This window comes from Perissodus microlepis, chromosome 15, assembly GCF_051167445.1.
Source record: "Perissodus microlepis isolate ML-2025 ecotype Zambia chromosome 15, ASM5116744v1, whole genome shotgun sequence".
NCBI lineage: Eukaryota > Metazoa > Chordata > Actinopteri > Cichliformes > Cichlidae > Perissodus > Perissodus microlepis.
In genome coordinates, this window is record NC_140475.1 from 13,401,662 (window position 1) to 13,425,492 (window position 23,831).

The 23,831-nt window shown below is 42.4% G+C and overlaps 2 protein-coding genes across 9 annotated transcripts in view; both read left to right on the top strand.

Annotated features, from left to right (window-relative positions):
• Nucleotides 1-729: 729 nt before the first annotated feature.
• Nucleotides 730-13,517, top strand: LOC146371868 (sine oculis-binding protein homolog). Of its 2 annotated transcripts, none has more exons than XM_084953794.1 (7): nt 730-1,047; nt 3,734-3,863; nt 4,140-4,334; nt 5,350-5,501; nt 6,755-6,850; nt 7,018-8,967; nt 11,163-13,517. In XM_084953794.1, the coding sequence occupies exons 1-6, from the start codon at nt 955-957 to the stop codon at nt 8,956-8,958; spliced, it is 2,607 nt and encodes an 868-aa protein (XP_084809920.1). In that variant the 5' UTR covers nt 730-954; the 3' UTR covers nt 8,959-8,967; nt 11,163-13,517. The 2 variants fall into 2 exon arrangements, with proteins under 2 accessions (XP_084809920.1, XP_084809921.1); XM_084953795.1 differs by having other exon boundaries at nt 7,039-8,967.
• A 995-nt stretch (nt 13,518-14,512) lies between these two features.
• The window catches only part of LOC146371869 (rho-associated protein kinase 2-like), a 39,037-nt gene continuing 29,718 nt past the window's right edge, over nt 14,513-23,831 (top strand). For all 7 annotated transcript variants that reach the window (XM_084952904.1, XM_084952906.1, XM_084952905.1 and 4 more), the window contains exons 1-5: nt 14,513-14,979; nt 20,078-20,159; nt 20,669-20,769; nt 21,428-21,565; nt 23,233-23,493. In XM_084952904.1, coding sequence (XP_084809030.1) covers nt 14,884-14,979; nt 20,078-20,159; nt 20,669-20,769; nt 21,428-21,565; nt 23,233-23,493 — 678 coding nt within the window. In that variant the 5' untranslated portion in view covers nt 14,513-14,883. The remainder of the gene's footprint in view (nt 14,980-20,077; nt 20,160-20,668; nt 20,770-21,427; nt 21,566-23,232; nt 23,494-23,831) is intronic.

Below are 23,831 nucleotides of genomic sequence, written 5' to 3' on the forward strand. Positions count from 1 at the left end.
TGCCATTTGAGAAAGCTCCAAACATTCTGGTATCTTTTTTAACTCGCAGCGCTCTTTCCATCTCTTTATTTTAAGACAAGAGTCTAGAGACAGTGTTTGTTCTGTGCCCCCTCAGATAAAACACAGTCTTTGCATTCCTTATGAAATGTATCTGTTGAGATTTGGGAGGGGTGGGTGCCAGGTGTTGGGTTACATCAAATCAAAGCCCTCCCCTCACAGAGAGCGCACGAATGAGACCGGTAACCAGGCGATGCACCTTTCATAATAAAAGCTGAAGGGGAAACATTAAGTAACTGATAACATATAATTTTGGCCAATTAATCTTTACAAAACAAATGACATAATAAACCTTAGTAGGTTTTGAACAGAGTTAATGAGCTTTGAGAGAGCACAGTGCTTCTCATCTTTCATTACAGAGTCTATGATGTAATTATTTTTTTTATATTATACCAACACTGCAACATTCAAATATTGCAAAAACCAGCAAATTTTGATGAGAAACTTTTTGCTGGTTCATGTTTCAGTCAAGTTAAAATACTTCTCGCAAGAGTGTTTAAAATTTGGAAACCAAATTTTGCGCGGTGACGCAAATCATTGGCGTAATTGTGTTTTTGTTTTTAATTGCGGATTCGTTTCTAATATGCTTTCAAGAAACAGTTGACAGTTGTCATACTTTGAAAATCCAAAGCGGAAGACGTATGTTGGTTTTCCGTAGAAACTTGACAGAAGTGGGCAAGAGGGAGTTGAGATTGTTCAGCGGCGGACACTCCAGCGCACAGTGCACGCATGTTCAGTGGACTTCAGTGGTGTGAAGCCTCAAATGAGGGACTCGGACGTCCGGGAATGACAGCCGCTGTCACCAGGAGTGACAGCTTTCATTCTGAGATACTCCACTGAAACTACTCCAGCCGACACTCAACACTGATCCGCAACGGATCCAGCCAGACCGGGACTATGCCAGAGATGGAGAAAGGGAGACCACCGGAAAATAAACGCAGCAGGAAACCCGCGCACCCCGTAAAGAGGGAAATCAACCAGGAGATGAAGGTGAGAGTGGGTTTGTGTGCCACTGAAAAATTATTATTATTATTATTATTATTATTATTATTATTATTATTATTGTAATCAGATGAGACGGGGCGATAACTTCTTTGCGCACACGTCTTCCAGCACACAGCAGCGAGTGAGTCAGCTACGCACAAATCAGTGCGGGGAATAATATCAAAAACTATATTTGCTTTTAATGAATGCTCGCTTTCTGTCTTTTATGTAAGCAATTATATCCTACTGCGTGAAGCTGTATTGCAAAATAAGAAAAACCTCGAAAGTTTTCATCTTTAGGAAGACAACTGGAAAATATCAATAAACGTGTTTATAAATCCAAGTTGAAACAGACGCAAAGACAGACACGGGATTTTTTTGATGATATAAATGTTAGTGCTGAAGAGTAGTCTGACCTCTGCCTTCTTGTGACGCCATGTCAGGCCAGCTGTGGCCGGACGCGCAGTCTTGTCCAGCGGAGATCCAGATGTGCGTCAATTCTTCCCCACTCCTGCGGTGCGCTCACTTGCTGTACCACAGAGGCTTGCCCCCATGAAAAAGAGACAGGGCATTTATATTCTTTAAATAGCCCTGCTCCTTGGGAAAGCTCTAAAATCACTGTCACAGACTGTTAAAGAATGCAAACATCACATTAAACGAAAGCTTGAAGTGCTCACTGATGACATGTCATTTAAGAATCTCCCCACTGTTCTTTGAGTAGAAGGAGTGCCACTGCATAGGCAGTAATAAGTTAAATCACAGTAACAGGCACGATTCCCTCCCACTATTATGAGCCTGTTACTGCATGGAAACTAATCCATGGGTTGTCTGCTTTGTTTGGGTTTGGACACTGGATATTTGAGACTGTTGACTGTGGTGGGGTAAGGAATACTCGAGGCTTCTTCAAGCTGAAGCTGAGAAATAAAATTTGAAAAAGTCATTTTCTTAGGGGGGTTGGGGGCGTATTCTGGCCTTTGTGAGAGAGGAAATGTGCTCTTTTTGTGTAAGTGGTTTGGATTGTAGCGTTTGATATCCAGGGGAGGTGTAGAGTTACATCTTAACTAATTTTAATCAAAACATGTGAAACGCTATCCCCGCTTGATGTAAGCCTGCCTGGGCTGAATCTCAGGGTCGGCCCCAGTTTGTTGCCTTTGGCTGCAACTCTCTTTGTGGTTTGGGATATGGCTTGTCACTCTCGCAAAGCAGATGTTTGTCTAAACTGCCAAAAAGAAACAAAAACAACATTGTGGGAAGTGGAGGGGTGGGTGAAGAAAAAATATTGCCCGTCTTTTCGTTCACAAGAAGAAGAAAAAAGAAAGAAGTGGCACTGGGTTGTTTGTGCAGATGCGGTAGGAGAGTTGCCATCAGTGTCGAACTTCTGGAGAACATCAAGATATCAAAATTAGGCATGATGGGAAGCATATAAGATTCAAATTATCGGGTAAAATCCCATAAGATGTGCACCTTAAAAACTGGTCAAATGATGAAAAAGCAAGGGGGTTGGGGGGGGGGGGGCTGTGGAAGAAATACAGGCAGGAAGGCTGGCAAGCTGAGTTCTAGCTCAGCTGAGGTCCGTCCCAGTGTTGTCTCTGTAATACATCTGTTTCAACACCACATTCGGACCTACTCCCTCCACGTCAGACCCCGAGCACGGCACCAGAAACCGGATACTTGACTTTAATCATCGTTAGGCATATTTAGCTGGATATGATACCTCTGCTTGCACTCACCCACACACTCTCCCAGACACACACACAGCAGAAAGTGAGCAAGCGAGGGAGAGATCCATTTCTTTGAGGCCCTAGTGCAGAACAGAGGTCGGAGTGAGGAAAGCAGGGGAAAGAATGTGCAGTCAGTACTACAGCACTACAACACCACCACCACAGCAGACTGGCTGTGCTGGAAAAGGGTGAAACCTGAGAGGCCGTGCTGTGTCGGGTGTCAGGGCTGGAAGGTGCTGGGATGGAGGGGAGGATGGTGAAGATGGAAGGTGGGGGGGGGGGGCAGAGGAGAGAAAAAGAGGCAAAGGGAGGGACAGGGAAAGCTGGAGAAAGAGAGAGGGAGAGAGCGAGAGCGGTGGACATTGGAAAGAGAAGAAGAGAGCAGAGTGGGGCATTTCCGAGAACCGTGGGACCTGGCTGTGGTGTAGGGTGTCCCGCTCTGATTTCTGCCCATTCTGGATCAGGTTTCTCCTCCAATCCAGTTCTTCCAAAGCCACAGAGAGAGGTGGGTGGATAAAGAGAGAGACCTTTGTATTTTTTTTCATCTGGTCGTAATAAAAAAAAAAAAACTGTGACCACACATCCCATCTGTGGAGAAAAGTTTTCTTTCTCCCTCTTTTTTCCAATTAAAAGAGATAAACAAAGGATGATTCATAGATTTCACACTGGTGTTAGGTTTTAAACCTTTCCGTCTCAGATTTAGCAAGAGTAAACAACTTGAATACATCATGGAAAAAGTGTCATACTGTACTCCTCTGTGCCCCTATTCATTTCTCCAACCAGGCTGTGGCTGAGAAAGAATCGCTCACATTGATTCAGAGAAGGAAGGTCTGATTATGTTTAACATAGGATAAAAATGTCCATTAATAACCCGTAGATGCATGCTCACAATTTCCTATTTGTAGGCAGGCATAGCTCAGTTATCCATATGCGTAGATTATCACTAATCACTGATTTCTTTTCTCATGCAGACTTTTGCAGAAAGCACCATGAATGAACTCCTTGGATGGTACGGTTACGACAAGGTAGATCTCAGAGATTCAGAGGCCAACGAGATCAGAAACTACAGAGAACGGCGTCAGCATGTGTCTGTGCTGAAAGGTGAGGGCGGCCGTCGAGGGTTCACTATTGGTGCAGTGTTCTTAAATTTACGCTAACAGGTTCTGCAGGTTGTAATGCAGACATTGAGTCACTGCACAAATTTGCTAAACATAACTTCCTGTAGTCGGAACTTCTCGAGTTTCATTCATTCAGATACATCTGTTGTTTGTGAAAAAGTTATTATAGTATCATGTAGGCCGTATTGCAGGTTTGCTGCACGGTGTAACGTTACCCGACGAATTCAAGTTAACACTGGAATCTGTTTATGTCTTGCAGAAAACTCTTTGCCAAAACCCAAAAGCCTGGACACCAAAGTCAGCCACTTGGTCCTGCCGAACAAGAGCGGAGAGAGAGAGTGCTCCGGCATCCCGTCTTCGTCACCCTCCTCTTCCTCAACAAGCTCATCCTTGACGACCCCGAAGGAGCACAAGAGTGCCCCTGTCATCGTCCCCCTTATAAAGCCATCAGCAGGTAGCAGGCTGTAGGGGCAAACATGAGGAGATTAAATGTTGATTGTTGTGCATTCCTTATACATATGCTTTTAGTATTACTACCCTCATGATTAGTTTGATATTCATGTGCTAGCACGTTAGAGTGTAGTGTCAAGCTCCAGAAGATGGTGCAGGTTCAGTTTTTACCTACTAGACTCCTGAGCAATGATAAAGAGGCATCCCTGCTAGGTGCAGTAGTTTGAGCTTGCTTTGGTGCCTCTTTCGGTAATTATATTATATATAAAATTATTATAGATAAATATATAATAATTATGTATATTAAAAATTTCATTCTTTTACAAAATAAAGAGAAATTCTGTGTGCTACAAGCTCTGAAAAAGAGAGATAACCTGTAAAGTGTCCCGTGATATAAGCCACGTTTGCCGCAAAGGTAATAACTGTGTAATAACAGTCTGAGATAACTCAGCATGCAATTATGGTGCAATGCAGTAAGCATTTGTAGCCTATTAAGAGTAAAGTAAGTTAAACAGAAGAACTAATGCTGCTGCACCTTTTTATACTGTATAGACTGTGTAATTCTTCTGTTGTTCGGACATTGTTTTTTTGAAAAACAAACACTACATATGGTAATAAATTGCGGCTTTTGCTTTTAGTTTGAAGGTTTTTGGCATCCCCGATTAACAATGCTTGAATTGTAAGTCTGTCGGTATTCTGCTGTACGATTAAAATGTACAGGAATATAAGCATAAAATGGGTTCACCCGTTACAGATGGATAAATAAATAACAGCGCTGTCATAGTGAAGGTTATAAGAGGGATGCAGCAAGATCTCTGTGTTCCCTGGAAGAATATTAATCTGAGATTTATTCAGTGTGAGGTACATCCATACAGGAAGTTTAGATCACAGCTGAATGCGCGCTGTTTAGTGCGCTCTCCTTTGTGAGACTAAAAAGCACTCAGTTGTAGCTGTTTCACACTATTCTCGTGCTTTTAAGATCATCTAACATAGCTTTTCTTCTGATTTCCCTCCTGCAGTAGAAGATGTACAAAATGTGCAGATAGTATGTGTGTGGTGCCAGAAGGAAGGTGTAAAACGCTACTCTCTGTGTATGGGATCAGAGCTCAAGAGCTTCTGCAGTGAGAAGTGTTTTGCTGCCTGCAGACGGGCCTACTTCAAACGCAATAAGGTTAGTATATATAATGTACTGCACATTATCATTACATTTGAGGGTCAAAAACAATTCATGTTGGCCTCTTCTTGGTGAGGTGTTGTAAATTCTGGTATCTGTATGATAATGAGTAATCTGTAAATTCAGTAGTCAGTCTGACACAACCATATACATTTAAGCAAACACAGGTACTCTATATCCAGTTTGCCTCAGCCCTGGCACATCCCATCACACAAAGGGAAATGGGCATCAAGTGGTTTCTGGCAGGTATACAAACTAGCAGAAACAGATACTCCTGATCTCGTGAGGTCATTACTGATGGATTCGTTTACAGAAATTTAAAAAGGGTGGATCTCTAAGAACACAATTCCTAGTGCGTATGGTTGATCCAGTTTAGGAATGGTGGGAGGGAGGTCAAAGTTTGTGTGGGACACTTAGTATCAGTTTCGCGTTAATGGAGAAGGGACCAGCCATTAAGTGGCTTTGGTCTGGAGGACAGGAGTGCTGCAATGATAGAGAAACGCTCTGATGCGCTTGCCGTGATTTTTCAGCCTCCATTACGACATGGATATACCTTCTGTAGAGGTACAGGGTGACAAGTAGCTATATCAGCTTTCACCCTCAGTGTTGTTTAGAGCGTTTGTGGGTGAATTCACACAACAACGGAGACACAAGGGCGGGGGGGCTGAACAGACTGCGCGCAACAAGCCCTCTAGTTTTTTGGAGGCAGGGAGGAAAGCATTTCTGTTGGCTTGTTGCTGCTTGTCTGAGAGGAAGGCCAGGAGGCCTGGGGCGAGGTGTCCACTTTCAGTGCATACCTTACCTTCAGCTGCCTCATATTTCGTAACTCAACACGACTCAATGGGTCACAGAGATGGGGGAGCACTCAGATCCACATGAGATCAGCTTACATGAATCAAGAAGAATTTCCTATATTAATACTGGCAGAACCATTAATAATACGACAATACATCACCTGCATTATTTCCCCACTTGGCTGTAGAATTGTATCTGTTTCGCAACACAGCTTTTCTTTTGTTGCACTGACCTTTAGGGCTTGGTTGTTGCATGAAGTTCAGACTAATGCTATGCTTCATGACAAGGCGATTTATTTAAAACTATATTTTGTACTTGTTACGTAAGAAGCTCACATTTGGAGACCAGACACCGCAGAGTGATTCCAGTGTAGTATTTGTAGATGAACTGTTGTCTGAAACCTGACTGACAGTAGTTCATGTGATGTTTGTCACACTGTGGTTTTCCCCTGTCAGGCCAGAGATGAAGATCTCCATAGTGAGAGATCCCCTCAGCACCCCCATACAGAGGACTCGTCCAGACTGGTGCTGAAGATAAACACCAATGTCAGAGTAAGAGGACACTATCAATGCATCTTTTGTTTTCCACTGTGAGATATTAATATAAATACGCGATGAAAATGACATGGTTTAACAAGCAGGAATAGTGGGAAAATCTTCTGTTTCTACACAAAGATCTGTTTTCACATACAATCTTTCACTCCAGTGACCCCCCACAGTCTCTCTCCCCTGTGCCACAGGTATGCGATTGGTGCAAGCATGTTCGTCACACTAAAGAGTACCTGGACTTTGGATCTGGTGAGGAGCGACTCCAGTTCTGCAGCACCAAGTGTCTGAACCAGTACAAGATGGATGTTTTCTACCGGGAAGCCCGTGCAGCTCTCACCAGCACCAGTTCCAGCCCAAACAGAACCAATCAGGAGGGGAGGATAGACAGCAATGTAGCTGGGCAAAAGCTACTCACTCCAGAATCTTGGAACAACAACAACAGTACTGGGGAAGCCCGTAATAGAAACCTCTCCCCTAAAGGGCCTGCACTAATCCGTGGATTAGGAGAATCCTCCATGTCTCCCTCAGAAGCATCCTCTTCTACTTCAAAAGTCCCTGTCTCTGGTCTAAGGACCCTAGAGAGATCCATCCAGCCTCCCCCACCTCCTTCAACTGTGGATGTGTCACCCCATCCTGCTTCCCTTCCTCCTCCACCTCTTCCTCGCCCCCCTCTGGAGCAAAAGCCAGTACCTCAAATCCCCATGCCCTTTATAAGGCCTCCCCTTCATGCTCAGGGCTTAAAAAGCCCCCTTGCCACTCCTCCTAGACATCCAGGCCCTCCTTCCAGCCCTATCCACAGAGCTCCACACTCTCCTCACCTTCAGCCCCCTACTTCTTCATCCATGAATCCCCCTGGACTGATGCACCCCTTCCCAGGAGCCTACTTTCCTGGCTTACACTCCCCTCCGCTGAATATGATGCCAAGAGGTCCTGTCCCAATGCCTCCCATGATGAACTTTGGTATTCCTTCTTTTAGCCCTCTTCTGCCCCAGCCCACTGTCCTGGTGCCTTATCCCATCATTGTACCCCTACCTGTCCCCATACCCATTCCTATCCCTATTCCAGTCCCCCCTAAAACATCCCTAGAAACTCCAAGTCACAGCGGAGTTATTCAGCCTGTGCCAGATTTGCTGGACAGGGCTCAATCCAGGTCTACCAGGCAATCTTCTCCAGAGACTTCTGAGGCAGACAGCAGACTGGTAGTCAACAAAATGGGTGGAACTTTGCCTCAAGGGCTATCCTCACCAAGTGACCTGATCACAAGGGACACAGATTGGGTTAAATCAGAGAGGCCATTTCTGTCCCCAGCATCCACACCCCAAAGTGGAGCATCCTCCCCCAGAGCCCAGTGCAACGAATCCCCCTGCTCAGCCCCGGGGTCGGACGGGATAAATGAATATAAGCAGCAGCAGACAGAGCGACAAGTCATCCAAAGGGTTCTGCAAAGGACTCAAGTGAAGTTAGAGCCCAGCACCAATGGAGTGGTGGACCTATCAGGGCTGGGCGAGTCGGGAGCTGGGCAGGTTAACAGGTCGGGGATTCACAATATCATCAGACCCACACCTCCTCTGTCACCATCACCTTCACACGACACTGTCTTCCAGCACCAGGACTCCCATACTCCACCTTCTTGCACCCCAGCCAGCCCCAAGGAGTTCAACCATCCACATGGTGCCACATCCTCTGCCCAAAAATCTCAGGACCATGGTCAAAATGGGATGTCTTCTTCACCAACAACTGCCACTCCGGACTCTTCCCGACCCCAGAGATTACCAGCACCGCCCCCTGACCCCTCACTTAGTGAGCTGGAGGCTATCAAAGAGAACAAGTGTTCTGTTGTTAGCCCAGTGCGGGTTGAGGGGCAAGTTAATCTGTCAGAAGAGCCCTTAACAGTAGTCCGGGACATAGGAGAGGACTCTCATGTTCCTGATGAGGACCATGCCTACGCTCTGCCCACAGCGCCAAAGATAGGTGGGACCACTGGCCCATTGCTCTTGCCCAAACTCAGGGACAAGGGTAGTCTGCGGAGCCCTGCCAATGTGCCCAGTGCAATAGACATGGAGCCAGCTCTGAAGAGGAGATGCCTAAGAATCAGAGATCAGAATAAGTAGAGGATGGAGGTAAGAGATTCTGATGTAAAGTGAGGAAAAATACAGATAGCACGGTTTTCAATGGCTTTTTTAATTTATATCTTGTAAAGACCAGAAGTCAGACTTACTGATACATCGGCAAGATAAATGTCACAGTAAACCAAGTTGACACCAACTTTTTTTGCATTAAACGCTCTGTGGTATTCCACATTGGTTTAAATAAAAACCAGCAATTATTTTTAAACACCATTTAACCAGGGACTGGAAAATGTGTGGACACACACATTTGCACATACAGAGGGCAAGCTTAATCACAGGTCTAACAGCATGCGCATGGTCACTAAACAGCATGGCGCCAAAGAGAGAGAATCCCAGTAACCTGGCACTCCCCAGTGCTCTAAGGTTACACCAGGGAAGGAGGTGGAGGGCACAGGCAGTGAGAGTCACTTTGAAAGGCGATCACTTCACCACAGTCTGACTGACAGTCACAATTCTTTGTTTGCATCGCAGCCTCTTCTTTAGGCTCACATTTGCCAAGTTATGTGAGTATACGTCTGTTCTCAGATGGATGGAGAAAATGACTGTGGGAGAAAGTAGAAGGTTCATTGTATTGGACAAAGATAAATGGCTGCTGCTGAATCAAATATGTGACCTTGAGGTTATGAGTTAGCTTGTCCAGAATGACATTCACACAGAGAGATAGGTCAATTCTCCGTGGGACCATAAAGTCAAACTGTTGCTCCTTGCGGCCGTAACTACAAGGCAGTGGGGTGCTGTAGAGACAGAGGTGATTGTCAAGCAGACTGACTACAAGGCGCGGCAATTTGAGAGTGAACCCTCAGCTGTGATAGAGCTCTGGGGCTTCATTAGGAAAACACAGGGGCAGAACCAGAGCGATCCGTTTACACATGTCATAATGACACCCTGTTCTGGCTTTGGCTCGTACCTCTCATATGTAGAAGTTTCGAGTCCCCCCCTCTCCCTTTTCAGTCCTTTTCCTTTTCTTCACTTAGCACTGCTATCCTCTGCCAACCAGATGTTGTTGTTCGAATGCAGCAGGAAAGCCTCCTTACTTTGGACCAATCAAAGGCCCTCTTGATTTCACTTGTCACTAGTCCAAAGGGCTGTAACACCAGCCGTCATCCTCACCAGCTGGTATCTCATCATAACAAGATCATGTTACCATTTTACTGTATGTCCCGAGATTAATCCGCTGATATTACAGAGATGGTTTAAATTTCACCTGGCCTGCTTTTCTCTCCGTATTGCACTCCAAGCCCCAAAAGGTCAGGGGTCACCTTCATAATTACGTTAAAAACGGATAGCTGTTGGTCGCGGACGCACGACATAAACCTTTATCTCATACTCCCAGATGTTTTGTGTTGAAGCACAACAAGATTTCCTTTCACTAAATGAGTTCCCACTTTACTCTTTGTCATTTGTTGTGGCTCCATGCATTGCCTTAGTAACCAATACATATGAAATCACAGTGTGCCGCTTGTGCTGTGCAGAAGGATTTATGGCCTTGTGTTGTGTGTAATGGGAGCTGGCTGTCGTATGTGAGTGACTTTAGCTCACCACCTCTGTGCTCTGAGCTAAACATTGCTGTCCTGTTCTATTGTCTGAACTGCTAAAAGTCTTTAAAAAAAAAAAAAAGAAAAGTCTCCCACACTGACAGTCAGCAGCCAACTGGAGGATTTCACCTCAGGAAACAGGCAGTTTTTTTGTCTCAGTTTTCCTTGCCTTTATTTGGGATATTTTATAGCCCCGTGTAATCCGATCCCACCACATGGGTATTCGCTGAGCGTTTGAAACTAAAACGCAATGGGACAGAGGGAGTACAGAACCCTGGTTTGGCCCTTACGTGTGTGTGTGTGTGTGTGTGCATGTGTGTGTGTGTCTGTTTGTGTTTGAATGAAAAGCCTGTGTAAGTGTGTGTAAGAGAGGAAAAAAAGGCCAGATGTTCTTAGTTTGATTGTGCCCCGTGCAACAGTTATCTGAGTGTTGACATGACTAAAAGGTTCATTCTCAGTGTTTATATAGAAAGGGCAGATTAAGGAATGAGTGTCCAGGGTTGCAGAGGTTGATATAAGATATGGTGTAAATGGAAATTGCACAGAATAAAATATATGATATCTCACAACTTACTTTGTTTCTCTTTCTCCCTTTCCTTCTTTCTGTTTCTTGTTTTTTTTGTACTCCTACCCTGTCTATCTAATAAACAGACTCCCTGTTTAGCACTGTACGGCAGTGCCAGATTCAGTGCCATGCCCTCTTGTGGACAACACCAGTGCTAACACCCTCTAGCCTGTCCCTCAGCCTGTTGGCCCACCAGAGTGTTGCTCTGCCTGCAGACCAGCAGGGTGCCAACCCAGGAAGAAGTCCAGATGGCCAAGTCATCACAAGCCAACATGGGGGAAGAACACAACACAGTCACACATTTTGTCTTGGACCAAAAGGCTGTCGCTGGCTTGTGTGTGTTACATTGTGTTCAGCAAGCGCTTTAAAAGGAGCATCTCAGATCTTCTTCCTGTCTGACATTGCCCTAAAGTGTGTATGCGCGCATGAGTCAGTGTGGCAGCCCAGATGAGCTGCTCCTCCTCCTCCCCTCCCTGCTCCGCACAGCAGACAGGGCTCCGATCAGCCTTGTGTGGTCTTCTCAGATGGAGCCTGAACATGATCTCTTTCCAGGGGAAACGGTTTGTTTTCTCTGCCCGGCTTGCACAAAGAGCTGCATTGTTCCTCTCCCCATATCCCACGCTGACTCCCCACTCCAGGTTTTGGGTTACCTGGCCGACGGGGGCTCAGACTTCATCAGCTTTTTTATTTTTTTGACCGACAGCCAGGAATATAGTATACCCTTCTCTCCTCCACCTTTCCGCCCAATCTAAATACGGTACGCACCAGTTCTGAGGTTTTTATTCCTCACAAGTGATTGCCTGTGATTCCCTACTCAGCTCACTTCCTCCAAGGGAAGAAAGACAGTCTGCTGACATTAAGACTTCATCCAGTTTACTCACTGACGAGAGTCTGGCCGGGCTGTTGAGACAGATGATGGAGCAGCCTAACAACCCCAGGGGAGAGTCTCCTCCCCCTCCTCTTAAACAATGTAAACTTAAACTGAATATATGAGGGTACACCTACTGATACATAGTAGCTGAGATGGTCTGTGAACACTTTAGACGTCTTGATGACGCTGGTACATGAATGTGTAACGTACAGATCCTCATTCAATATTCACCTGATCTACCAAGTCTCTCATAGCAAATCAGAGTTTGAATCACTTTCAGCACCGAATGCCATGCATGTTTTGTCCTTGCCATTCATGAATGAATGATCCTAATTCTGATTTTCTTGTGGATGATACTGGTTTTGATCAGCCGTTTCTGAAAAGGAAAGCAACCTTGTAATATTACCAAATGTGGTATTATACCCAAAGGCATCAAATGCTGTAGTATGCAGCGATCAGTATTACAGTTCCCGCTATCAGGGATACCTATTGAGATTTGATCCAGCTAGATCACTTAGCAGCTTGTCAACACTTGTTCCTTTGCAAGATTTCAGTTTTGTAGTCGACACAGATACTATTTGATGTTATATTAACTTATGGATGAAGCATCTGTAGATTTTCACAAAAATGCTTTATTTCTTCTTTTTTTGTTTGTTTGTTTTGTTCTTTTTCTTTGATGATTTTCATTTTATGAGTGCCTGAACTCTCAAACGCCTCTTGTCTATATGTTAATATGCTGTAGCCCCACTAGAGGGCATTGTTTGCCTTTGTAACTTTGCACCTGAGCAGAAAGAACCAGGAGGCCATAAGACAGTCTGCTGAAACCCAATGCAATCTCTGCAAACAGCTGCACTCAGTGCCATCAGACTGATATGACTGATAAGCCAAGAAGACGGCTTTTCCTTTACATCTCGCCATTATTTTATCTTTAAATTCAAATATTGCCATTTGCCACACTCACAGCAGTGTCAAACCAAGGGTGCAGTCAGCTGCATTTCAACGCCTTTTAGTGAACAGTTCAGCACTCCCCTGAGTTAAACTAAGCAGTCCCTTTGACCTGCTTGATGCTAGAATACCGCCAGATGTGGCCCACCCCAGCCATCATTCCAAAATCACTTACCTATCCGTTTGTGGGCATGCGTGTGTGCATGCACGGATATGTGGCAACACATTTCACCGTCTCCTCACTCATTCCAGCCCACTTCCCCCACCACAGATCATGCCTTTAAGTCGGTGTCATTCTTGGCTGGTAAGGGGACTTTCTCATCGGCTTGTATGGCGCAGTGATGACATCACTTCATACAAATAGCTGCAGTGTCAACAGGAGATCTCCGACTCTGACGGCAGAGGCCAAAAAGTAAACAATTCAAACTGCCATCATTAGTTTCACCATGTTTAATCAATGCCTTTCCTCACCTCACCCAGTATCTGTGTCACCTCAGAGTTTTGACAGAAAACCCGTTTTACCAGAAGTTTGGTTGCTTCTTGCTTCACCCAGAGGTACTTTCTGACCTTCCCTGTCAAACTCACTATCTGTCAAAATGTTTGTATTCAAATAAAGATTAAATAAGAGCATTGGTGAAGACCTCTTTGTAAAGTGAAATAAATAAAAGTTATTCTAAGATCAAAGAAACTTCTGCTGTTTTTTTTTTTTTATTTATTTAAGTTTTTATTTTAAAAAATGTTGGGGGGGGATTTCTTTTTTTGTGAGGCATGTTGGTTTTGTAATCATTAAGCTCGTCATACAGCTTTATAAACCGTCTGCTAACAGGTTCTGGTCAGTAAATGCCTATTTTTAGTGGCAGCCTTTCTGAAAGGCAACGCATCAACATTCCAGAAATAGTGGAAGTCGACCATCTTTGCACTGACGGTAAATCAGATGAATGAGATAAGAGAGCAGGAATTTCGGCTTTGTGTGGACCTACTGGGAGCAGTGACTGGACGATTCTGGGAGGGCAGCGTTGGGGGGTGGGGGTGGGGGGATAACTTCCAGGTTTTCAAGTTAGGGATTGAAACTGCAGGACGGAAGTTTTCCACAATAATAACAGGGCAGGGGATATGTGCGGGACTTGCTTGCAGGAAGTCACCCACAATTAGACAGCACAAACCGGATGTAAAAACTATCCTATAAAATAAAGGCATTAAACAACCGAAAAAAACCGCTAGAAAATAATAATGATCATCATCATCACCATCATCATTATTTTTATTATTATTATTAGTGATATTAGTAGTAGTAGTATTAACTTTATTCAATCAAGTTAAAATGATATTAATAAAAACGTTATAGAAATGTTTCTAAATGACCTTGAGAGGTTATTTAGGTTATTTATGAAAGATGATTTATCATTCACTTGTTTTACTGTCCATATGTATGGACAAAAAAGATTTGCAAGGTTTGGAAAAAGAAAATTTCATAATGATTGATATCTTCCCAGATTTTTATAATGTATTTAGTCTTATTTAAGTCTTCGCCTTAAGATTTACGCAGTTTCTCACGACTTTTATGTTGACAGTTGCAACCGGAAGTCAAACTTGTGTTCTCCTTACTTGACTAATCTTTTTTACAGGTTGAGCATGTTGGGTCCACTGATTTAGTTTTACCTGCCTGCCTGATAGCAAGACGACACTTATCTGAAAGTGAAGTTTTCCTCGACACACCCGCTTGGTTTTCACTTGCGTGTGTGTCTGTGTGACCACTAATGAAAACTGGGTGAGACGGTTTGTTTGGGCCTTGGATAAATAATTAACCAGACAACTCAAGCCGCAGTTTCAAGAGCTGACATGAGGAGTTGACGCAAAGCGAGAGCGGTGTGCGCCTCTATCGCCAGCCTGTTACCTGAGCGAAAACAACAGGCTCGCAGGTGTTTTTGTTTGTTTTGTATTTTTCTTTATATTTTTAATGCCATTTGAACTGGATACACTTCATTGTAATAATGTTGGGAGCGGAGAGCAGATTGGAAAGCCGGCTGAAGAAGCTGGAGTCCCTGATAAGGAATCCACAGTCGGCACTAAACTTGGCAACCCTGCTGGTGAGTTTACATTCACCCTGAAGCTCTAATACAAGTATGGTCTTCAGACTGAGAGATAGGGAGTGAGTTAGACACATATTTGTGAGTAATTAGTCTGTCAGTCATCTGAGAAAAAAGTTTTTAGAGGAAGGTCTTACAGTAAAAACAATAAAAAAAAAAAAAAACACAACCGAAAGCTGAAAAAGTGAAATTGTTGACCTGTAGCCTTAATCACGCAGAAAATGATAAGAACTAAGGTTAAGCTAATCATACTCCTTTGGCCTTTGTAGCAGAGGGAAGCCCCACCTTTCCTGCATGGAATGCCATACACTCCTCCCTAAACAGAATTATTCAATGGAAAATGCTGCATAGTAATAATTAGATGTGATAGTTTTCCAACTCACTGAAGCTGGAAGTCATTCAAATGGGTGAAGGAAGTTCCAATGAAACTTACAATCTGATCAGCTATGAACTACATTCACTCCTCCCTTTCCCTCACTCAGTCAATGCCTGTCTGGGATTACCTGTTCAGGGGTCTGGTGTGGTGGCCTGCACTGAGAACATATTCAGCTCAGCTGCTCACACTCCTCAAGCCTCAATCTTTGAGAATAAATTCAGGATCTCACAGCAGGCTGTCTGTAGTTTTCCATTTCTATGTAGTGCTGATCTGCAGATTTAAAATAGGCTTAATATTTTCATCTTGACAACCCAGAGTTAGCTTTGAGAACATGTCTAGCCTGGATCAACTTTTGTAAGCTGTTTGCAGTCACACTTTGACTCAGCAAAAAGCCAGTAGAGTCTGTTTACTGTGTAAGTTATTCATTTGCTTCACACACATTTGATATTGACAGAACACCATAATCCATGGCTTATATTCATAGTCTTTTAGTGACATTTGGAGCATTAAAACATATAAATCATGCTGAGGGATTTATATATTTTTTAAAATCTGTCCAAACAAATGTGACAGTTGCACCAGATTTCATGTATGCACCTGCTGCCTAAACAAAGCAGCCCTTTGGTCCATGTCATTTCCCAGTGCTGAATCATGATCCAAAAGTACAATCTCCCTCAGATGTACAACAACAGACCCAGGTTACATCACTCTGTGACATAATCAGGCCAAAAAAATGATGAGAATTAATTTTAGCCCGTGTCAGTCATCACTCCAAAGTTCACTAGTAGTCATGTTTGATTTTTTATCACTGTGCTCCGTGGCCATCATGCTGCTTAAAATGCAGGGAGCTACCACACAGGAAGCTGAAGTCACTTCCTGGAATTAACCTGTTGTGCCCTCATGTCACCATTTCCTGTTTGTCCACTGTTATTTTTCGTATATATACGTTTTTTTCTTTTCTTGAGTACAATACAAATTTAGACTTCTAATAGAATAACCTGTTGTCTTTTATTTTTGTGTTAATGCTTTTGCTGGGTTGTTGATGGCCAGTAAAGGAAAAACTAAACCCCAGAGAAAAGGTTTGAATGTTTGAGGTCTATGGAATGCTTTGAAATCCTAATGAGTTCACAGTAACGGAACAAAATAATGTGGTTGAGTCGCAGATCATTATAATCGAGAATGATGCACTTCAGTCGGTAAATTAATGTTAGCTGTTGCGCAGTGTCATGGCATTCTGTGTCAATTAACTGAGCAATTAATTGTGCAAGTTGTCAGAGAAAAACTCCTTAAATATCCACATAAGGATTTAAGACATGAGAATATTTTTGACAAACGAGTGTAAATGGATAAATAAATCATGTATAATTAGTCCAGTCAGCTACACCTGGGCACCATATTTATCACAGAAATATCACAAACAATAAAACTTAAAGAGGACTCGTTACTGTTTTTTTTTCTGTCAATATATCAATGGTGGATGGTCATATTAAATATAGGCAATGTTTCAGACTGCTCTACACACTCCGTTCTAGACTGTTTATTTCCATTTATTAGATCTATTGGTTCCTGTCAGAGAGAGCTGATATCCCTAGTATGGTCATCTCAGATACAATATGCTCCCTCTGGCTGGTAGTGCATGAACCCTTCCCATGTGCTGCTAAAGCCTTCTGTTTGTGAGGCTGCAGCCAATCAGAAAAAAGTCATCTCGAAGGAAAAGGAGCTAAACAGGTCGATTTAGACAGGATGAACTGATGGGCTATAACAAGGTTCAGTATAGAGTGAATAAGGGTTATTTTTAACCGTGAATCATGCAGAGTGAATTGTAGTGCTGTTCAAAGCTAAAAGTTTGGTCCCCTTTAAAGAGCCCATCAGAGAGTGCAAAAATAATAATTGCAAATCAGCTACTAAATATACAAAGCATAAACAGGATTGTCTTGTATGTTTTGGAAACGTCTATTGAAACGACTGCCACAAAGTTCCTGCCAGACTGTTTTTGTGCTGATGTTCAAACCAGAGGAGTTTCTGAACCCTGCAGTTATTGACCTTTATGTAGTTTTGCTTTATGCGCTCGACCGCCCTGTTCAACTCTGTTTACTTCCTCGCCGAGTTGCTGTGGTCCTCGATACTATACTTCCGCTTTGCGATAATACCACTTACAGCTAAACACAAACAGATCTAGTTGGACAATGGCATCCCATTACAGTACCATGCTCAAATTCACTGGGCTGTTTAGAACGATCCGTTCTTTCGCAAATGTTTGTAAAGGTAGCCTGCATGGCTAGGTGCTCAATTTTATACACCTGTGGTAATGGGACTGAAACACCTGAATTCAAATGTGAAGAGGCGTGGCCCTACACTTTTGCCCATATAATGCATCATTGGTCAATTTATGGCACAATTGTGGAAGCCATAAACACAATTTTTAGTTTCTCATCAGCATATTTACATATCACATACTTATTTTCATAACATATTTACTGAATATTCCAGTAAATGTGCTGTTTTTGTTTACTCTCTTAACCATGAAATGACTGATAGTGTTTGTAGTGATGCAATCAGACCTACGTGACAGCTCCTTAGTAAAGAATTAAAAACGTGTATGGATCAGACACCCCGTATATAAGAACAAAAAACCCTTAAATCTGGGATCAGTAGAACAGTTGAAGGCATGTCTGTTTTGTGTCTGGTGGAGGCTGGATCTGGATGGGCCGAGTACATTTTGATGCATCCTGAGCAACTTGATTAAGCCATTGTTGACGCTTGACTATGTTGACAGTATCAGCTCACACTGAAGTGGGTGGAAGGTGCTCTCTCAGGAGGCGAGAACAAGCCACGAAGACTAAACTAGAGAATCATGTTCAGATTTGTCGAGATTCCAGTGAAAGACAAACATGCTGGGTCTAATCATTTTTGCCTTTCACTGGTCTGAGAGTAAAATAAGAGGGGAGGCATTTAAATCTTAACTCCTTTACGTCACTTTACGTCACACAGAGTGATTTTCTAGAATTAAACAGCGTAGGATAACAAAAACACTCAGTGATCAAATGTCTAATTTTATGTTATCTAAAATGATGTCTAGCAGGATAATACAATGACGTGATGGCTTTTTATATCCAAACGAATTTGGTCTGATACCTAAATGGTGACACCAGTCTTTGGCGTCCATTGTTTTCTTTAGGAAAAACCCAGTTGAAAATAAGATGTTAAAATATGTTGTTGTGCTTAGCTGCTTTAGCTTGGGGATCCACTGCCTTGCACAATTACAGTTCTCCTTAAATGAAATACAACCAGCATGTTTTCATGTTTCCATTTCCATGTTTCCATGTAATGTAACATGTAATCAGGTTTTATTTATTTATTTATTTTTAACCTGAAGCTGTATGCTTAATGCATCAAGGTGTGATGGACGTTGGTTCCCACTTTAATCTTGTTTTAACTTGTATACCCTGATCACAGCTATATAAATCCCTTCGTGAATCTTTTTATTGTATGCCTTTTGTATCAGAAACAAAAGCAGTGGCAAAAGATGCAGGAACTCACTTTAAATTTATTTTAGAAAACATGACTCGGATATCAAGCTGCAAACACCTGAACAAGTCCTTCATGATTTTAGTCACACATTGCAACAAACTACAGGCGGACCCTGTTTGAAACTGCTAAAATTAGACTGGATTTGCATATTACCATCACTGAAACTCTTTAAAACAAAGTTCCCTTAGTGCTGCGATAACGACGACCGTTACGCCAGCTGATCTTTTGTAAAATGATCACCTATCCTCGAGCTCTCAGCCTGAATCCAGGTCCATAAGCTGTTCGTCCCACAATAGCTTCTGAGCCTTTAGGTCTATTTCCACCCATGTGTGGTGGGGGAGATCTTTCCTCACTGCTGCTATTTAAAGGTGCAGAATTGTTCCACATGCCCCTTTCCACTCACTCATATGTCCTAGAACAAACAGACAACCAGATACAGCCCCTACACTCGCTGACATGCTGGATGACTCAACACGACCCCTGTTTTTTAGGGAACAGAGATCATAGCACACTCTGACCTACCCCGCCTCACCGCTCCACGCACACACCCACACCCTACCCCCACCCAGCTCTGCCCTGCCACCCTGATGCATGTGGATCACAGGCACATTTTGGTTCAACTTGAAACACAACACCCCCGATTTAAGCACTGATGACACTGCTGAGGCTCCAGCTTTAACTCTGACAGTGCCACAGCTCCACTGTGCTTTACTGGAGCTGGTGTCGGTGGGCCTGATGGCGGGTCTGTGTGTTTATGGAAGCGACCGAAATATGAATACGCGTCTAATTTTATTTGTTGTTGCATGACATGTTTGTCTCCTTGTCCAGCCTCCATTGTTCTTTTGTGTTTGTTTTGGTTTAGCGGTCTGATTTTGTTTCCCCACTTGTTTACATTTTGGAGTATTCTTACCGCCATCTTTACTTCATTAAAGTTGTTTGCTTTTATTAGCCAGCACAATGTCGGAGCTTCCCGACTTTCATGAATTGTCTTGACAATATAATGATAAAGAAATTATTTAAATTTCATTAATTTTCTGTGAATATTCAGCTCAACTTAAGGAATATTCCCATTTTTGAATGATACTGGTGTTTCCACTGTACACTGACATTGATTTTTTTTTTTGTTGTTGTTGTTAATTAACCACTATTTCTAAATGTTAATTTTCGCTTCTTCTCTTTTTTGTCCTTCAGGATTCCATGAATGCACTGGTCAATGACTTGAATTACCCCCCCTTACGGAAAAACAAAAACATAGAGTCCTTTCTGAACAGATGTAAGTTCTCGTGTGTTTTGCATTTCTGTGTCTTAGTGATGAAAACCATGACTTTTTAGATTGTGCAAGACTTTCCCTGTTGTCCAGCGTCAGATTTGGGATATAATATGTGCACTGTTTCTTTAAGAAGGTAAAAAGAGAGGTATATGAAAGATTTCCCTGGTCTGGCGTTGTTATTCAAATTAACATTTTTGGGGAGATTAACAGATTTTTCCTGCCAAAACCTTAGTAATTGATATGTGGTCTTGTTGCATAGCCTTGTTTCCCCCCCAATAATTTTCTTATTTAAGGTGGTGCAGTCACATTCAACCTAGAAAACCTGGCAGAATATGGTGTCTATAGCTAAATGTGACATTTCATTTCTTAAAAATCTACTTTTATGATAATTTGTTTAACATGTATAACATGTTTTCTCCAAAACTACTGCAGTAGATTTCATTAGACTGGGAAAGTGTTAGATAAAATCAGCTTCATCTTTGTCTAATCTCGTGTATGTGTCTCATCTGCAGATAAAGACTTAGTGAGTGAGCTGAGAGAACTTCAGATGAAGCTTGATGACTTTGAGAAAGTCAAGCTGATCGGAAAAGGAGCTTATGGACAAGTGCAGCTGGTGAGTTCAAGGGATCAATAAGAGGTTGTCTGTTGACTTGCGCTATTTAATTTTAAACTGCGTTCTGTGGAAGAGCAAAGCAGTGTGATATAAAGGTAGAATTTCTCCAGTTGTTCCTAAATCCAGCAGCTACCAGAAATATTTGAACCACTAGAGGGAGCAACAGTCTTTAAAAATACCAAATGTGTGATTTTTTTTTTTTATAACTTGATTTTTTTTTATCTGTTTGTTTTTGATTTTTTTTTTTAAATTGCCAACGTGCCTGACTCCAAGTTTAAGCCAATCAGTACATTTCTTACTCTCCCTAACTCTGTTTCCCATATATCTGCATCTTATGCTGGTAGAATCTGGTATCTGCTGAGTCTCTTGGGTGGAAACAAGCCTGGACAGGCTCAGTGTGTGAGAGATGAATGTGAAGTCTGGTGTGGGGGTGTGGATGGGGGACATGGTATGTTTGTGTTTGAAATCTTGTGTAAACATGTCTTTCTATGGGTGTGTCCTACAATTATGGCTTCCCATCTCTGTCTCTGTTTCTCTTCATCTCCCGTGTTATCTTGGTCACTGTGACCTTCTTACCATCTTGTCCATATTGTCCTTGTTGACTTGTCACTATTTACATTCTCACATCTCTCCTTTTTTGTCACGTCCTCCCCTGCAGGTCCGTCACAAGGCCTCTAAGAAGGTTTATGCCATGAAGCAGCTCAGCAAGTTTGAGATGATCAAAAGGTCAGATTCGGCCTTCTTCTGGGAGGAGAGACACATCATGGCCTTCTCCAACAGCCCCTGGGTCGTCCAGGTGTGTTTTTTTTTTTTTTTCTATTTTCTACAAATATTCATAAGATGTAGCACTGGAGAACATATAGAACAGAAGTTTTAACTCCTTTCAGCCACAGAGGTTTTCATAGATATATTTTGTTCACAGTAGAAGACGGAAAACACACCAAATGTTTAAACTGAAATGTTTTAGCGTTTCATGAAAAATAGTAGCCCATTTTGAATGGCAGTAACACATCTCAAAAAACGTTGGGAGAGGGCAGCAAAAGGCTGGGAAATTAAGTGATGCTGAAAAGAAACAGTTTGCAGCTAATTAGTTTAATTAACAACGGCTCAATAACATGATAAAAAGAACTGAGTTTCTCTGAAAGATGGACAAAAGTTCACCAATCTACAAAAACATACTGCATCTACCAAATGTGCAACAATTTTAGGATAACGTTTCTCAATGAAAAAAAATTGTGAATACTTTAAATATGTTATCAGAATTTATATTTATAGCGTATCTGGAGAAATCTCTGTGCACGAGAGAGAAAGCTGCAAACCTGCAATTGATGGCCGTGATCTTCAGGCCCTCGGATTACATTGCATTAAAAACTGGCCTCATTCGGTCATGGAAATAAGTACATGGACGCAGGAACACCTTCAGAAATCACTGACTGTGAACACAGTTCACTGTGCCATTCATAAATGCCGGTTAAAGCTCTAGCTTTAACCGGCATTTATTGAAGCATTCTGTATGGTAAATACACTACAATAATAAACATAAAGCCATTTAAAATGGTCCGTTACAGGCCCATAGCCTGTTTTTGGCTTATTCTCAACCGATCCCTGGCTTGATGTCAGGATAATGAGCTCCTCCATCTGACGTAGTCAATACAGCGCTGACTGGTAACACCCCTACGCAGCATGTGGGAAAACCAGTCATACTGTTTTGTGTCTCTACTCAGTGATGCTGCAATAAAGGAAGTTCACACATTTACAGCGTGCTATATTTATGCATTTTAAAACTGGTATCATAGAATCATAATGCTGAAACTTTCTGTAGAACATTGTTATAGGTTGATATTGATATATATTTTTTGTGTGTGTCAAATATAAACTAGGTTGTTACTGGTTGTTTCTGTAGATGGTAATCAAATAATTACATTCACACACCACCAAACTCTAAAACATTTAATAATTTATTTGGAATTATTGTTATTGCATGCACTAGGTACTGATAGTAGGTACAGATGGCAAGCACTTTGTCAAAACAAGCGGTGTAATCAGATGGTCCGAGTGTTTAGAGATGGCATATGGAGATCATATTAAAATAAATGAACAGTAAAACAGTTGGGTAGGGATGCAAGAATATTTTTATGATAAGAAAATGAAACAAATGATGTGTGGAATAGACCAATAGAACCAGTATATAGTAAGAGTCTTGTTATATTGGATGAGGTAAAAGCAGACAGCGTGCTTGTTAAATGAGATCCAATTTAATGCTGCCTTATAGACCCGGAGATAAAACATTCATCATAGAGTAATCAAATAATATATTAAGACAGCACAGATGATATTCACTTTACATCGTAAAACAGTACCTTCTGTTTATACACTTCAGTAATTACCTGGCACCATATCAGCATTAAGTTTGAGATAAAAAAGTAATCAATGATATTGTAATTACTCGTTACTGTTTCGTAGCTATGCTGTGCTTTCCAAGATGATCGGCACCTTTATATGGTGATGGAATTCATGCCCGGAGGAGACCTGGTCACACTCACCATGAACTACGACATCCCTGAGAAATGGGCTCGCTTCTACACGGCAGAAGTAGTGCTGGGGCTAGACGCCATCCACTCGTTGGGCTTCATCCACCGCGACATTAAGCCTGACAACATGCTGCTGGACCAACACGGACACCTCAAACTGGCTGACTTTGGCACATGCATGAAGATGGACTCGGTAAGTCGAGTTTCTAGTTGTGTCACAAACCTTCTGAGTTAGTTGAAAGAAGAGGAAAATGACATTTAGATTTTTCAGAGCTTCAGTGCACCACCAGGTGTTCAGATGGTGAAGTGAAGCTCTTACATCATGTTGTTTTGAAAGGCCACAGAAGTTATGTGCTAAACAACCAGTCTCGAGTGAGGCGGCAGTCCCGCCTCTGCTGCTGTGGGACAGGAAGTGTTTTTCATCCTTTTGTTTTCACCACAGCAATTTCAAAATAGCTCATTTCACTCATTTGAGCTCTCTGAATATCTGCCAGTAGACGGAGCATGTCATGCAATTCCTTCCCTAGTCTC

Coding starts and splice junctions, on each gene's coding strand:
- LOC146371868 (XM_084953794.1), top strand. CDS start 955: ATGCCAGAGATGGAGAAAGGGAGACCACCGGAAAATAAACGCAGCAGG. Junction 1,048..3,733: donor AAATCAACCAGGAGATGAAG/GTGAGAGTGGGT, acceptor TTTCTCATGCAG/ACTTTTGCAGAAAGCACCAT. Junction 6,851..7,017: donor AGATAAACACCAATGTCAGA/GTAAGAGGACAC, acceptor GACCCCCCACAG/TCTCTCTCCCCTGTGCCACA.